General features: G+C 35.9%; 1 protein-coding gene across 4 annotated transcripts in view; it reads left to right on the forward strand.

Moving 5' to 3' along the window:
• The first annotated feature begins 1,531 nt into the window (after nt 1-1,531).
• eya2 (EYA transcriptional coactivator and phosphatase 2) overlaps nt 1,532-18,228 on the forward strand; it is a 30,088-nt gene continuing 13,391 nt past the window's right edge. The window contains exons 1-4 of one of the 4 annotated variants that reach the window (XM_007569606.2): nt 1,532-1,970; nt 12,538-12,699; nt 13,376-13,488; nt 14,802-14,918. In XM_007569606.2, coding sequence (XP_007569668.1) covers nt 13,386-13,488; nt 14,802-14,918 — 220 coding nt within the window. In that variant the 5' untranslated portion in view covers nt 1,532-1,970; nt 12,538-12,699; nt 13,376-13,385. The remainder of the gene's footprint in view (nt 1,971-12,537; nt 12,700-13,375; nt 13,489-14,801; nt 14,919-18,228) is intronic. The other 3 variants (XM_007569607.2, XM_007569608.2, XM_007569609.2) reach the window with 3 other exon arrangements.

Below are 18,228 nucleotides of genomic sequence, written 5' to 3' on the forward strand. Positions count from 1 at the left end.
TTCTGATTTTTCTTTTGCGGTGAATCTGCTCGGCTACTGTTTATTAGAATTAACATGAAAACATAGCTCTATGGATCAATAAATACGAAAGAAAATATAAAAAAAATGTTTCAGCACATCCATAGAGTTTGGTTGTTTTACTTTTCTGACCACAAAAACCAAACTACAACTGAAGAAAATAATAAGATATTTATTAGTCATGGAAGTCATTTACTCCTATATTAAAAGGTCAGTCATGTCAGCACCATCCCAGATGTAAAATAGTATGATGTGCCCTCACGTATCCCATGTCTGTGGCTGTGGAGATTACTTTAGCAAGACCATCCTGTTGTTTCTGGTAAGAAGGACCTGTTTCCTACCAAGTCAACGTTCTGTGCTGTGAAACATTCTCAAGTTACAGAAAATACACAGAGACAATGGCACATATGCTAGTCACACATGAAGCAGACATGAACACACACATACATAGGATGACACACATGACACATTTCCTAAGTTTTAAGGGAACCTCTGGAAATGGCGGTTCCCCTAACAGACATGAGGCAGGCAAATACTGACTTCCTGTTCAGCAGGTGTTGCTTCCATGTGACCTGTTTTGTTAACCTTGAAGTTTCGGTCACATTTTCCAACAGAAAATAAGTGACAATATTGAAAGGTAAGCTAGTAAACTAGAACAACACTTTTCAGTAAGTGATATAGATGTTTATTTTTATAGCACCTTTCATACATTATGTCAAAGCCTCTTTTTTTTTGACAAAGAAAACCCCACAAACACTGATTCATTCAAATAACAAAAACATGATATTCTACTAACAGCAAAAATATTATAAATGTTATATATTAAAATAATACATTCTTAAACCTAAAAAATACCAATAACATTACATCCCCACTCTTTTATATTACAGAAAATATGTCTTGGTTGTAAAACAGCTTTTATTATTTCACTTTTATGGTCTGAATGTTGACCCATACGCTAATGTACATGTAAAACCCAAACTTTATGAGGAAAAACTATTTGATGATACTGTGATACTACTGGAGTTGACTTCAATCTCATTGTGCAGCGACGAACAGCAATACATTCTAAATTCTAATTCTAAATTCTGTTATGGTTAACAAAGCAATTTCTCAGTGTTCCATGTTCTAAAATATAAGATAATGGGATGATAGGGAATTTATATTGGGATTTTAGTTTGTCTTAGTTACAATGAACATTAACTCCATGTTCTTATTCTTAAAGAGGACAATTAAATCAATGTAACTGCGAAGATTAGTAAAATAAACTTAAATACATCGTATTTCTTGTGAAACAAGCTGCATAAATATAGTGGGTCACAATTTTCAGGGTATTCTGGTAAGTAGACTATAAGCAAAAAGGTGTCAACAGCTTTTGCGCAGTGTGGGAAATCTTCATATCTGCAACAAACGCAGATAGTCTCGAGCATCAGCGGGTCGCTGTGCAAACAGGCACGGAACTCTTGACCAAACAAAAGATTTAAAGCGGAGATAGAGGCTGAGACAAAAAGGGGGCACGCGCCCACACACACAGCACGTATTCAAGCCGCGTGCTATGCAGGACGCGCACTCTGTTCAGAGGTAGTAGGAGGAGGACGACGAGGAGGAGGAGGAACCAAAAATCTTCGCTCATTTACTTAACATCACTTCCCCACCGCCGGGAAAGCAAACACTCCTCCTGGAGCTGCAGAGGAGCATGAAGTAAGATCGATGCCGACTGTGTGTCTGCAGAAAGCCGTCACCTGGACCTGCAGACCGACAGCGACTATTTATTTATTTTTTTAAATATTTTTTTAAAATCTCTCCTCAAACACGTTGAGGGGCTCCGAGTAGACAGGAGCGCTCACGTTGGGACACTTGGAGAAGTTTGCGGGGAAGCTCCTCCAGGCATGGAGCGGCAGCTCCTCTGACTGACGCCCGGTGGATTTTTCTTGCATTCTCTGTAAATAATGGTGAGTGTAAAAAATTCTTGATTTGCTTTCTCATACAGAGAGTTAGTGTCGTCGTTTAATTTGGCGATTACGCTTACACATTTCAAAGCGGGTTTAGCACTAGGCTACTCGTTTAAATATGCTGCGTTGCAAAATTTGCCAAATTCATCTCCGTTTGGGACATAACACTTGATTTACGTATAAAATGTTGGATTATTTTACATTTGAACGTTTCTTTTAAAGAAAAATTTTGATAAAAACACCATAACCTAAAATAGCCAAAGCCTTGTTTTTAAATTACGTCATACAGCCTCTAAGAATTTTTTTCTATATTTGTTTTAAGTTAAAAATATATGTTTTAAAAAAAAACTTTATATCTGTGCCTAACTGTATTGCATTTTTAATGCCAAATGTTTCATATAAGCGCATTGCATACCTTAAATATATTTTCAATTTAAAATTAAATTTAATTAAAAAAAATTATTGATTATAATAATAGTGTTAATTAAACTATGTGATAGGTTACAACATAATTACGTTTGTCACTCACTCTGAATTTTTAAGAAGTGATTTAAAGGATCAGGGAAACTCAAGACTGGCCATCATTTATTTGTCTCCCAACGTGCTATTTAAAGATTCAGGGTAAAAGTGCGTGAAGGGCCTTCGCTTTTAATTGAACATGTTGTTTTTCTTGGTTCTGGTTGAATCAGTGCTACACTTTCTGCTCACTTTCTGCCTAACTACAGAAGATTATATCCAATTCACTGACAGGCCTCCAGCAGCCACGCAGAGACCGTCATTAAAGGAAATTAGGGGAGCCACACTTCAGCATTTTTCAAAGCTGGTATTCATTTTTTTTTTCTTTTCCAAACACCCCTTCATGACTTTAGACCAAAAAGTCTCTCTCTGCTTTTTTTTTTTTTTTTTTTAACACTCATTCCTTCTTTTTTTCTTTTCGACTACAGACTTAGAGCTGCAACCATTAACCTGGTGCCGTCCTTTGAAAGACATTATGGAAATACATTTTATGATATATTTAATCCAGTTGTATTTTGTGGTAAATTTTATCTTTTTTTTTTTTTTTTTTTTTTTAATATTATTATTTTTGCTTGATTATTTGTGTAATTGGAAACATTTTTTATCCGGGCTAAATCCATTTTCATGGACCCCAGAACAAGTTTTTATTTGCATATATTCCTGTTGGAAATTAAATATGTGTAAATACGTGTAAACGGAGGCTGATTCTTGGAAATTTCACTCTCACCAGTAGGTTTTTCATTACAGAGTCAATGCACATCTTTTCTTGTCATTTTCAATTATCTGAAGCAAACCTTCAGAGAAAAAGAGAATATTAGTTTAGATAGCACCTATATCATGTTTCTATTCTCAATGGGCTGTAAATCCTAGTAAATCTCCTGTATTTTAAGCCTCACAAATAACATCCAGGGGTCTGCTGGAGGCTGCCGAGCGGTGTGCTCAGACCACATACCGAACGTGTGGGCTCGACTGTGTTTGATTTAACACTGTGGTTCCTCTCTTAATAACACCAGGCCCCATTTCTGGACTGCCTCTCGATGGCTGACCCGAGGCCCTTCTCAGTTGATCTCCCCTTCTCTCCCCTCAGCCTTCATGGTTCTTATTACCCGGTCTGATAAATTGTGAATAAGCAGCAGCCTAAAAAGTCCTGGGATGTGAAGAATTCCCCATCCTGTACACTGAAGGCCCCCCACCCCTGAGCCCCCTTAAGAAAACACAAATTAATTCCAAACCTCTCTGTAGCCAAACGTTTCTGGAATGATAAATATTTTCATAGGAAGTTCTGCTCTTCCTGACTTTATCTGCCCCAATTTTATTATACCCCTTCACAGCTGCTCGCATCTTAATGTCTCTCAGCTTCTGTGTACCCCTCTCTCTTTTCCTTTTCTCTCTTCATCCTTCCTTGTTTCACTGGCTGGAAGTCAAACAATTGTACCTGCCTGAATTCAAGGTTACAGAAGAACTTTCCGGCTAAACCAAATAGTTTACTTTGCTTCTGGCGTGCTGCTCATTTAGTCTTGCTTATTTCTGCTGCTGCAGAAGCTCAAATAGTTTAGTTTAATTTCCTTGTCTTTGAGCTTTAACAAGTACTCTGAGTGTTGAGAGTGTAAGTGTGGTTATTGGCATTTACTTGCTTCATTGAGGTCATATTTGCATGACGTTACAACACTTTGTACACAATGTATGGTAAAATAAATATATTTATTACAAGCAACTAGTTTGTCAGATGTTTGATGATTGCTTGATACAACATTTAATTCAAACACTAAAGAAAGATATAACCATACTTTTCAGTCAATAAAAATAATGACATTCACTTTTAAATTGTTCTTTAAGTGTATTTTTAAAATGTATATTTGGTATTTAATTTTGTCTTTCTTGAATAGATCATGAAATAAAAAACACGGATGGATGAGTCTGTACTGCCAATTTCATCTGAACAAACAGCAATTAAAGTAAAGGACTTTAACTTGCCTTGTAAGAAAGTGTTGAATTATCAAAACGGTCTTTCAGTTATGATTTAATACCCCCCGTCTCCTAGCAACATTTTATTAAATAAACATACATAAAGACACTGTTTTCCATTTAAGCAGCATTAAGACGTACATGAAGATGTCAACTGAGGTTTAAATGTGGTTAAAAAGCTGTTGAGAAAACGTTGTTAAGGTTGATCAAATGGGCTAACTGTGCCTGACTTTTAATAGCTTTTTAATTTTTTATTTATTTCTATAAAAATAGAAATATCCTCACCCTCATTTTTCATATCCAGTTAGTCCCCAGAGAGCCCTTGGGTCTGGCTCAGTGGTGGTGCTCGTTGGTCTGCAAGTGAAACAAACCCTGTGCTGTGGGCAGACAGCAGCTGTCCCCATTACTTATTGCTGCTCTCTTTATTTCATTTTGGAAAAAGTCAAGCCACACACGTCGTAAGCAACACTTTAAATAACAATATTTAGAAACATTGTTATTTAAAGTGTTGCTAAAGTTTTTTTTATCTAAAAAATTTTTGGGGGGTGATAAAATATTTTCTCAAGTAATTATTTTTTTTATACCTTTTCTAAAGATAGTGTTTCCACCAACTACTTTAAATGTCAGTTCTTCTTTCTCCATGAACTTACTTGATCTTCAATCATGAATCTCACTCTACTTCATTCTTTCTGTCTCTATTCCCCATTAATCCTACTTAAAAAGATGTAACTGAACCTCACTGCGTCTGTAGAGCTTATGAGCCTCACCTACCAGTTAGTTCTGTCTGACCAGCTGTTAGCAACTAGGGCGGCCAGTTGCCATCTTGTGCAGAAGAGCCTGATTGAGGGAGGACCTTTTCATCCTAATGACTAATAAACCCGAGTGTGGAGTGTGTGTGCCCCTGCGTGTGAGAGCGAGTTCATTAGCGAAGGCAGGAGCAGTCAGGCGTGTGTCAATTCTGAATGTGCGAGCGCATGTTTGACCACCCTCCCATCTCTGGACCAGATGTTTGTTACCTGGGAGCCAGACCACCATCTGACTGGGGTCAGCCTAGTCCTCTCCTACAGGCTGGTGGGAGGTCTGCCAGCTGTCTCTCTGCCTGACCCTCCGTCCCGGGGCACTGATTCTGAGGGAGACTGGGTCTAGGCCATGGAGTAGGTGGTCCCACTACAATTTTGCAATATTACACAGGGACGTTTTTAAAATATACTCTTTGTCCTTGTTGTTGGACATAGAAGATGGACCCAATCTTTCATAGGAGACAGTGTATTTTAAAGGGAATTTAAAAACAAATAAGGGTTGCTTAAGAAACAGAGATAAAGATTTCTGTAGCAGACGATTTTGGTTACTTAGAGACGCAGGGAGGGGGTCCTGGGACTGAAAACGTCTTGTTGCAGAAGTCACTCAAGTGAAAAGAAAAGTCCATCAGGCCTGAGGGTAAAGTTACAGAGCGCAGACTGAGTCGACAACAGCTTCCCTGCTGCCAGAGATTAATTGGACCCCGTTGTTGAATCCCTCTGTTTCTGGAAAAGGAGCTCTGCTCTGTTGTTATATGTAGTCCGTGTTGACTAGATTTAGGGAGCGTTAGTCAGGTTCGTGTGTGTGTGTGAATGTGTTTGTGCAATTATGGTTTTTAACCTGTCAGTAAGGATTAATCATGAAGGTCTTAAGTGGTCACTCATGTTTACCAGTTTTAAAGCTGGTAAAGCAAACATTGTATCTCAGTCACTATAAATTCTACTTTGGCATCTTTTCACAATTTTCAAAAACATGAAGTTATTTGAAATAATAATAATAAAAAAAACAGGTGCTAATGTAAAAAGCAGATGAGCTTCAGTAGAAAATGTCTTAATAAATTAAGCATTATTTTTACCATCCAAAACCTAATCTCTCTACTATGTAACTGCAAATAACATCTGTGTTTTGCTTGGTGGGGTGTGGTGAGCACCAATTACACACATCTACTGTTTTGACATAGCAGCCATAAAAAATTGTCATTTAATCACTCTGTACCAGAATAATTAAAAACACAATTACAGTTTCAACAATTAACATTTGCTTGAAAATACTCTACTTTAGAGAAGTATTTTTGTGCACACTTCAGAAACTCCAGACATGCACTCAAAGATTTTTATTTTTTTTAACCAGTGCAGTTGACTGATGGATTCAAAGTCACAGTGTAAAAGATATGCATAAGCATTAAAATTATGTAACAGACTGTTGCATCACATTAAAATGAACTCTTGAAGGCTTCAGTATCTGGTTACATAAACATACCTAAAACAAAAAATGACTGAGCCGCAGTGCCTCATTGGTGGTGTTTCAGATTTACTTTGAAATTTGTGCCGTACTGTCTGTTGTTTTTGGCGTTCTCTCTATTTTATGTACATTACATGGTATTTGGTTCCAGACATTAAAGTATACCTGTTTAGAAATAGGATGTGTTTAGTTAGGACACAAATTAAAAACATCATTACATTTATGCAATGAAATACACATGGTTATGATTAGAGCTGCTCCTCACTCCCATTTTTTACCCATCATTACAACATCCTCACCATGCCCTCAGAGCTTTAGTAACTTTTCACAAAAAATGTACTTCAATTAAATTTAAGCCTGGATTTTAACTGGGTTATTTTAACACATAAACTTGCTATGCTCATAATTACTCCGTTGTACCTCTGTGCTTTTGTTTTAGATTGCTTTATTGCCTGAAGGTCAATGACGACCTTAGTCTGGAGTTTTTGCAGCTTTTTATGAACGATTCTCCCACCTGATCTGTGGATCTCTGCCTGTCAGTTTAGGTTTGCAGATGTGTCTTTTCTTTTCCATTTTCAGATTGTGCTTTGAACTCTCTATGAGTTGCTCGAAGCTTGTATTTGTTTTGAATCATAACTGCGCTTTAAAATCCTCCACAACTTTATTCTTAATATTTTTGGTGTGCTCTTTATCATCCTGATGTTTGTTTACTCATTTTCTCTAACAAACACCTGTGAATCTCCTGTATTTTGGCTTGCGTGTTGAATAATTTTCATTATTTTATTCTACACTACCTTATGAAACTCATAGTAATAATAATTTATTCCATTTCTCTTTCCACTCACTTTTTGTTTCCCCTTGTCCTTCTCTGTATCAGCTGTGTGTCAGTAATGACTAAAGAGAGCTGTAGATGGCAGATGGCACCATTCCCCTCCACCCCTAAAAAAGAAAAAAAAAAAAACTTAACAGTGTCCTACAGAACCAGATAGTGCCCTCCTTGTTATCAGCTTCTAAGAAGAGACATCTCTGTGCAACAGTGATTCAGCCCCTCCAGCTTTTCCCCAGGCACTTACACTGACCGTCTAAATTAGGGGCTCCAGGTGGGGTTCCATATGGTACAATTATAGACTGGCAAGTCACCTCTTCAGGCTGTTGATTGACTGTTTCGATAAAGGTCAGGCCATATTACACATTACAATGTGTAATATGACTCTTTTCTCACATTGAGACAGACGGGGACATATTTCAAATATTTAGATCATAAATGCATACTTAGTGAGATGAAGATAAAGACATGGAATTTCATATAACTTGACTTGTGTGAATAATTGAAAAGGCCAACTGAAGCTTATTTATTTACTACTAACCACCAGTCAAGTGATGGCAGATCCTCTGTTTTATATTTATGGTATAAATAAATTATGTAAAAAAAAAAAAANTTTTTTTTTTTTTTTGTAATTTAGCAACCAATAAAGCATACTTTGTGTTATAAAGTTAAACCCAGATTTATTTATATCCCTGGAGGTTTAGGTTTTGACTGGAAGTGGAGATGAGGATCATCATACCATGTATTGTCATTTTTTTCACTGTTGGTTCCATAAAAACAGCAATACATGTTTTCTTAAAAAATAAATGCAGTTATTGTATGATGCTAAACCTAAACTACTTGTGTCCTGAAGCACCATATTAAGTAATGCGTAAATAATTTTTATTAGAGCAGTATTTGTGTTTGTGGGACTTTAACTTCAGTTCCTATCTTATTAACAAGAAAAAGTTAACAATGTGTTTTTTGAATTGTTTTAATATCACTTATTGTTATTCCATTAAAAACCCCAAAACATTGTGATTAAGTTTTCCAAACATAGTGCCTATCCTTAAATTGAAGTAACATTAACATTTTGCGATCATGAAAACACCAGTGGAAACATGCAAAGCTGACCAGAACTCAAAGAAAGCTTTAATTGCTGTAAATGCAAATGAAGATTTTTTTTTTTTTTTTTTTCCATTGATTAAGAAGAATATAGGTCATTTTTAACCTGGCTATTTTTAAATACTTTTTTTTTTCAAAGAGAAACTCTTTTGACAAGATTTTATTTTGTTTTGATAGATATCCGTCTCATATTAAAAACAAACCTTTTGGTAAATCTGCCAGGGCTGTGAATACTTTTTGGCTTAACTGTGTCAAGGTTATCAGATTGTCTTACAAAACTGATCTAATACCACCAGCAGTTGCCGTTTACACTGAGGAGGTTTCGCACAAATTGGTGAAATGGGCATAACTTTTACAATGAAGATTTATAATGCTGTGGAATGTGTTGTGAAACACAAAACCCTTTGGTTGCTGAGGGCACTTGATATTCCTAGTTATGGAGAACTAACATGTCTTCTCTGCTTCAACCGTTGAGAGAAACTCATCAAAGTAAAAATATATGCCTTTTAACCAAAAGACTTTATGTCAGAGTGCTTACGCCAATCATTACATAAACCATTAAAGGTGCTTAAGTTTATGAAAATATACTTTTTTCAGGCAACCTGAAAAAAGTAGCAACTGGAAAATGTTATTTTTCTCCTGTATAAGTTAAACTTTGGTAATTTTTTTTCTTTACTTTTTACCACATTTACTTATGGATAAACAAATACAAGATTATGATTGAATGTCACAAATCCCCACAATGGCATTCTCACATGGCTTCAGATGTTAGAGGTCAGTGAAAACATCAATGAACTATTTTTCAACTGTGTTCAAAACTCATTCCGTGCTGTGTAGTCATATTTTTATTATTAAATATTTTAGTTATTGGAACGCTCTTTGAAGAATTTATACTCTCATTTGCACTTAATGCATAACACACAACATAAAAGCTAGAATTTGATATCCGTGAAAGAAGCAGCGGTCTAGCAGATCCCTGGAACCCAGGTGAAGCTGGTGGAACTGGCCTTGTGGCCTTGTGGCCCCCTGTGGCCCCGCTGAGTTTGTTTTAGCTTTAGTTTCAGACCTCGGCTCTCCACGGCTCTGCTGAGCTCCGCTCATCTCCCCTCCGGTGTCCTGTAGTTCCCATGGCCTTGGACGCCCTGCTCTTGGGCCTCACCCTGAACAAGGAAGTGCCTCGGTGGTGACACACACAGTTCTTGAAGATGTATGTGTGTCCATTTTGAAATCAAGAGCATGCTAAATGACCATAAATTTCAATTTTGATCTGAGAGAAGTTCTAGGATGTGCAAAGCACTACCCTGATACTGTTCCTTGCCCACAATCATTGTCATTTTGTAGGGCAACAAAGTCTGCTATGATACAGATCATACCAGGATTTATGGGAAAATAAATAGTAAAATAATAAAAAGTTTTGGACTATTTCCGATTTTCGATAATTAACATACACTCAGATCTTAAAATTAAAGTTTACGCTTAACCCTTAACATTTTTTTTTATAAAAATACAAAAAAAAAAGAAAAATATGCATAAATCTATTTTTGTCTTTTTCAAATATCACTTTTTGTCAGTTTCTCTTTCTTTAAAAACATTTTGCCTCAACAACTCACAATTGTCATCTCTCTGTCTAGTCATGTTTTCAACAAGGTTAAAATTGCAGCATTGCTACAACAGAGTGGTCCCAAAGCAACTGCAACAAGAAGGAGAAAGAAAAAAAGGGGAAGTAAAGAAAATGGAATACTGATGGAATTCCCAAACTAAATGTGACAGTTTCATTCTAACATAAACAAAAATTAAATACTTTGGTAGAATATTCTGCATTTTTTAGAAACATTAACTTTCAACAACATGCATTTTTCATCAGGGATAAAACAAAACCTAATTTAAAAAGGGACAAAACATTGTAGTTGTGGTACATTTTAGGGAAAATATTTATATGCAATCCATGGTTTGCAGAAACCTTGTTCAGACTGTCTGAGAGACTCCTTTGTGCAGCACAAGCCACAAGAAAACATTGCCAGAAGCTAATGATTCTGCACAAAAAGTTCAGAGAAATTGTCCATGTGGGCAATTTGGATTGAAGATGTTAATTTTGAAGCTTCTTGGGTGAAACTCTTTTATTGCATGACAATGTAAAACTCATTTCACCATGGACAACTAGGCCTGTCACGATAAACGATAAATCAAATAATCGCACAATAAATTAAACCTATCGACCTGTTCAGCTGTTCTTCGTAGGAGAATCCGCGCTTTCTGATTGGCTACCTGTCACATTCAGCGTTAAGCTCCCGAAAACCCCTGATTTAGATCGGAGCAGCCACGACAATCTACATCACACTACAGGATGATCGTAACCGATCATCCTGTAGCAACAATCTTAGATCAGCCAACAATCTAAGATTGTCATAAGGAGAAAATAGGGGGAAAAATTTGTGTAGTATGAACTATTGCATTAGGTAGTCGGATGTGCCCATCTTCTCTATTTAAATCTAGTGATTACTGAAGGCCAATACAGTAAACAGACTTCATAATCTGCACTCTTTTGGTTGAATGCAGCATATTTCCACTTTGGCTTTATGTTGTTTAGTTTTAATTCAAGTACGTTGTTAATGGAGACTGAGAGTCCATTTCATTTTTGTTTTTGGTTGTTTTGCTTATTTAGTTTATCAGTTCCAATGTTATGTGTTCTTTTGAAAATAAAGTATATCTATCTATGGCAGGAAATAGCATGTATTATTAGTCATTTCCATTAACTCAGTGTCAAAAGGTCTTGAAACAATATTATCGTTTATCGCAATAATTTTGTAGACAATTAATCGCTCAGCAAAATTTGTTATCGTGACACTGGTATTCCTACAATTTCCAGTTCATTAAAGGCTTAAGTCTTGATAACTTTTGCATTGCTCCTAAAAATCCTAACCAATGTTCTTTTTGTCTTGAGGTCAGTCTTTTGGATTATTTTCTGGTCTTCTTCTTTTATGACATCCTCATGGACTTTCTTTGACTTTCTTATTTTGAGTATTAATCGATCAATCCATTGGTTCAATCAAACAAATCCTTATGCAGGCAAAGAGTAACTACCATTAATAGTCAATTATGGTTGAAAATGAGTAGTTACAAAGATTTGTCCTTGCCATGCTAACATACAATTTTTACCATTTATTTCAAGAATTAGAGGATATGTACATATATTTCAGCTTGTATGCATAATTCTGACCCTGTATGGGATATAGATTATTCATAATTAATTACATTTTATACCATTAGCTCTTGTTTTTCTTTTCCCCCATACGTTCATTATTTACTAGTAAAGAGGAATTCAAAAATCAAAGTGCAAAATTTATATGGAATTCATTCATCACATATGACTTGTTCTCATTATAACTGTATCATAAGCTGAATTAATATATAAAAAAATCTAAATATGTTTATATTTGGATTATCTAGTAAATTAAAATCTCAGTAAAAAGAGATTTTATATCTGATGTTAATCAGAGAGCTGCCAGTGAGTTTAATCCACAATGAGAAGGGCAGAAAAACTAAAACAAAATCTCCCGTCTTATCTTGTTCTGTTTAACAAAGCTCTACTGTTCGCCATTGAGACTAGCATATTAAGAAACACACAGTGCTATCAGTTGGCAGCTAACACTGCTTTGTTCTTGGTGTTTATGTTCCTTCTGCAGTTAGACAGCCTGAATATTTTCAAGGTGCCAAAAGTACAGGTGCCAGTCAGAAGCGTAAATCAACAATTTTCCAGGAAACATTATTTATAATTTGACTGCAACTGAAATTGCTAAGTCTTTTCGCACTAAGATAACATCTAAGCTCTCATTTTTTCCATACTTTTTCACATTTTGCCTCGTGTTTATGGATTTTTTTTTTCTTCTTCTTCTTTAGCTGCCAAAAATCTGATGAAAGCAAAAAGCAGGTCATCGAGGATCAGTGAACTCCATATCTGGGCCCTGATTGTTTCCACAGGAGAGTTGACGTACTCAGAGGAACCTGATTTAAGAGGAGGGTGACAGGATAAAGAAGATACGGCTCTCTCAATAGGAGCAGGTAAGAGAGAAAAAGGAAAAGAACAAAGCAGAAAGTCCCTGAAGTTATCAAACAGGTTCTGTGACCTTATTGTAAATTGTATTGCCAAAAAAAAGAACATTTACTTAAGACGTGTCCTTAGTTTTTGATCAGTGAGATTTTTCAGCACATGTAATGTAACTAATTTTAGCCCCAAAGAATCATCTATTTATTTTTTCATACTTTTCTTTTTTTATTAATTAAAAGTTTTTAGGTTTTTTCAACTGATCTTTTTTTTTTTAATTACACCTCTTCTCATTGACGGCTTCATATTCAGAGCTTTGCACTTTGAATTGCCTTGTTGCTGAAAATGTGCTATATAGATAAAATTGCCTTACTTTACCTTACCTCTGGTGCCTAAGTTCGTTGTGACATTTGACACTAAATTTAAATAGATTTACGATGCAGTGCATCATGTCTTCTCGCATATACGTAGAAGATTAAAATAAAATAAAAAATAATAATAATTTAGAATTTTGATTGTGAGACGAGTCCAACAATATTTGTGCTTTTTAGAAGCTCTTTAAAGTTAGAGGTAAACAATGGCTCAGATTGTTGTCTGTTCTCTGACTGAAAACAGTTCTTCACTCCACAATTAAATTTCCCAAGAACAAATGTTTTGCTGTAACAACCTTATTTTATGTCTTCTGCCTTGTAGGATCAAAGCCATGGCTGCATACGGACAGACTCAGTACAGCCCTGCCCTTCAACCCGCAGTACCATACACAGCTTATACACACCACACACAAGGCTACAGCATGCCCTCTTACAGTGAGTACAAACAAACTCAGTATTATGTTTGAAAAATGTTATTCCTGTAAAAAGTTAGCTCTGTGAGCTAACTGTAATAAAAGACTGAATGATAGATCTATTCAGTATCTTCTGAAAATGCCCACTATTGATTCATCAGTCCTCAGAATATTTTCCCCAAAAATGTGTTGCTTTTATTTTTGGAGAACTTTGAACAGACATGTCTGTTGTTTTTGTTCAGTAGTGGTTTCCACCTTGATTCTAACTGCAGTATCATAAATGCTGACCTCAACTGTGGGCTTTAGTTCTTTAGATATTAATCTGACATAATTTATCACCTCCTGGATGAGTCGTGGATGTGCTTTTAAGAGTCATTTTGGTAAATCACTCACTCCTGGGTGGGATGTTTTGTTTTGTTTCTTATCAATTTGTGGATAATGTTTCACTCTGGTTCACTAGAGTCCCAAATGCTTTGAAATTGCTTTTTAACTCTTTCTAAATTAAGATATGTAAGTTAATCTGTTTTTGAATTTCAGTAGAAAGGGGTGATAGTGTGTTTCTTTTTTAAATATTTTAGGATACTTCATGTTGTCAGGAAAGTTCTGTTTAAGTAACGTTTTAATTCTGCATGTCTGGAGGCAATCAGGCCTTGGTGAAGTTGAACTCAGCTGTACAAAATGTGTGATCCTTTATGATGTTCCGGTGGTATCTTGTTAGCATTCTGACATTTCAGATTTCCTGGGACATGTTAGTTGTTGTATCATGAAACATGTTGCATCTATAAAAACATATATCAAACATAAAGTCTTCTGACACGTTTTTATTATGACCACAAAACTGACAAAATGTAAAGTCCAAACTATAAAAAGATTTTTATTTAGTTTTACATTCTGGCATGCCATTTCTGGTATTTTTAGAAATTTGGTTGCATTTGGTTGCAGGATATTGCCTAAGTTTAGACACTGGTTTTCAAGACTAAATGTTTTTTTTTAATCCCACAGAGGATCGCAGTACAGCTTGTGCCTTGTAGTGCTAAACAGTAAAGCAATGTTTATTGCCTTGTGGAAATATTGTCTAATTCAAGAAACGAGCACATAATTTTTTATTGACTTACAAAAGCAAGAACCATGGCTAATTTGTTGTCTAGATTTTGCACATCCAGATAACTAGTCATAGTTTGAGCTTCCAAAAACAAATGGTGGAATTGTTTGGTCATAGTTAAACGGTGGCTATTGGTAGCAGAGATCAATAGATTAAACTCGTATTTTACCGTAGTGGATGCCCATATGTTTTATGTTGAATATATCACAAATGTTGTGTTGTTTTTATTTTAGACATAAAAACAGAGGATGGTTTGAGTCACTCTCCAGGACAAACAGGACTCCTGGGCTACTCAAACTTCAGCGGCACCCCTCCGAGCCAAAGCCTCTACAGCTACTCACACACACATGGTCAGTTTAAAACAATACATTCACTGCATGTGAGGGCCCTTTGATGCACTTGTAGGCATAGCCTTTCTAACTCATATTTGATTTAACTACAGGAACATCCATAGCTGCTGTAGTCCTCCTTCTATCTCCTCTCCTCTCTTCTTTTTTCTTCACCACCACACCTGTTCTCTATTAGCTGCGGTCTGGGCTTCTGGCGTCAAAAGTCTATTCACCCCTCCTCTTTTCTAGGGGTCAGGCCCCCTTTCTCCACTCAGACCAACAACACAGCATGCAACCGTTTTGTTTCTGTTTTTCCGACGGAAGAAGAAGCGAATATTATGTTCACACACAAGCAAAGAAACAAAGCAGACAGATGGGAAAAAAAAAAAAACACACACACACACGCACACAATATTTATGGCCACAACAAAAGCTGGGCAGAAGTGCTTTCTGATAAAGGTACTTAGATAAAGATGTTTCAGCCCTGGGAGGGTGTGCAGCTCCCTGCATGTCAGTGTGCATCTGTGATTAAGTGCAAGCGACTGTGCTGTACGCATTCCTCAGTCGCCCGGCGCCCAAAGCATGACTTGCTCAGTGCGACTTTATGGCTTTGAAACCAGCATGAAATTGACCTTGTGTGTGACAGGGGAGAGGTTAAGGGGCATTTTACGGAGGGGTGAGCTGGTCTAGTGCTACAGGCGCTACACAAGCTGTTCCCATTGTATGGAAGAGACGAAGGCAAGAACAAATATTAAAGTACCATAAACAGATTATCCTTTGGCGTTTTTCTGCATCCCTCATAATGTTTAAAACTGTCACTGTAAATTCCAGATATCCAAACATGGATATTTTAGGCTTTGTGTAGTGATGATGATCATTTAAGTTATTTGGTGATGCTTCAAAATTTTTTGAGGAAAAGTAGAATCTTGCACAGTTTTACACAAAAACAGACAAAAGTGGCTTAATGTATGATGCAAACAAAACTGTTTATTCCAACCAAATCCTCAAAGGTTATAAGCCCTCTTTGATCTAGTTGGAAAAATCTTCTGTTTGGATCCTGAGGTGCATTGTGAAGGATCTCCGAGAGGAGACATGAACCAATCAGGGTTGGGGTAATGTGAAAACTATGTAATGTTAGACGTCTACTGAAACTTTATTAAGACTTTCTTTAGAGTGCTGAAAAGAAATGTCAGTAATTCATTGCTGTAGCCAAAATAATACTTCTTAGCCAGGGTTGCCCTTAGTACCAAAGTTTCAAACAAGTTAACATTATTTAAGTTGCATCAAATTATGGAATATTTCAAGTATTGTCAAAGCATTTTTGAAAATTTAAAATAAGGTTATTCATTTAAGAGGAACTTTGATATGTATTTAAAGTTATTCAGATAAAACTCATTTTAAACATAAGTGTCATGAAAAAATCCATATTGTGAATATTGCGGATCATCACCAGTGGTAACACCAGGTGGTCTCTGCTGACCCTCGAGTCAGTGGATACAAAGTAAGGCCAAAAATTAATTGAGTTTTGTGTTGCCTAATAATATTTATCCACTGATGTTTAAGCACACAATTTTAGTCATTGTGTTCTGCAGTTCTTCTCACATATTATGTTTTTAAGCATTTTTTATACTATTAATTAATATTGATCATAATCAAAGCTCCCCTTATAATGTAAATTCAAATAAGTGACTCAATGGCAATGCCAGAATATTTATTAAAATATAAACCTCTTATTGCTCTTATGGATGAAATTTTTGGTTTTATCAGTTGCTGAAGGAAAAGCTGACTACTAATCTAAATGTTTTTCCAGCAACCAAAATTCTTGTCCATATAAATAACCTTCTTCTCACACTTTTAATAATAAATTGATGTTAGTTTGTGTGATATCCAGCTTATGTAACTGTGAAAATGTAAATATTTCTAAAGATCCAAGTCAGTAAGTATCACATTGGTTTTAAATTACTTGCAATACTGCTTTTCCTTAATTTTTCCTTGTTTATCTATTTCTCTAAGCTTTGATATAACTCCTACTTCCATCAGTGAGTGATTATCTTCCTTGTCTTCGCAACATTGTTTACTCTTTAGGGACGTTGAGCTGTGTGTTAAAATGTGATCTTTTAAAGAGTTAAGTTTAAAACTATTTGCCATTAAATATGAATGACACACGTAATCATTGTCCAGACATGATCTAACTCCTGAACTGCTATTTTTTATTCCTTTGAAGACAATCCATGATTTTTGTATTATTGTACTTTCTCTTTTAAGGAATATTCAGATGTGAAACATTACAGAGGAATGTAAATGTTTGTGTAAACAGGCTTTTGAAGGAACCCTTTGACAAACTGCATAGCTTTGTTAGAGCACTGCAGTTAGACCCACAAAGAAAATTTTAACAGTGTAATTGGACTTTGAGGGACAATGTTCCTAAACAAAATAAATTTGTTTGAATATTCTTATGTATAAATCATTTACTGTGAACTTCAAAGGGTAATAGATTTCCACAACATTCAAATAGTTGATGTATTTAGAACGTTTTCATCATCCATTATACTGCACACAATACACAACTACACACACAAGATAGCGCACACACACACACACCCAAAATCCTTCCAAAAGCTTATTGTATACAGTGTACACAACTAAACCAAATGCAGGCTTTTCTGTGTTTACTGGAGAGACCCCATCTATTTTTCTTGTTGTCAGTTTAAGGGACTGTTGTGTTGTCTGGGAAGATTTCTGCCCCTGAGTCATAATGTCTCTTTTTTCATCTTTTTGGCTTGGGAAATATATGACAGTCAAGAGAAAGCTGTAATGAATCATGACCTAAAAGGCTTTTATGTTATGATAACCTTGAGTAAAAGTACCACAGTTTGACAATACACTCTACTTATACAAAAACTTTAATGTATAGAAATAAAACTTGATATAGTCAATTTTTAAAAAAAGCAGAAAAGCAACTAATTCTTGCTGGTTCTAAAAGAATATGTTATAATGTCTGAGCCAGTTCATATGTGCCTTGTGTACCTTGGCAGCATGCTGGCTGTGAAGGGTCTTTTAAATTGCTCTTTGACCGCTTGAGCAGGCAGGCTGAGTAAATATCTTCAGTTTTGGTCAAAGAGGATCTGAAGATCCACTGTGCTGTGTTTACTATACTCTAGAGTTTAGATAAGGCCTAAAACATGCAACCTGACCTGTAGATGTAGTGTCCAATCTCGATCTGTCACCCACTAATTAACTTTAATTACAGACCCCAGCTCACAAGTAAACCCAACGTTTTTATTGGGCTGCGCAAGGCAGTGCATTAACATTAGCACATAGCATTTCACTG

This window comes from Poecilia formosa, unplaced genomic scaffold (assembly GCF_000485575.1).
Source record: "Poecilia formosa unplaced genomic scaffold, Poecilia_formosa-5.1.2 Scaffold243, whole genome shotgun sequence".
NCBI lineage: Eukaryota > Metazoa > Chordata > Actinopteri > Cyprinodontiformes > Poeciliidae > Poecilia > Poecilia formosa.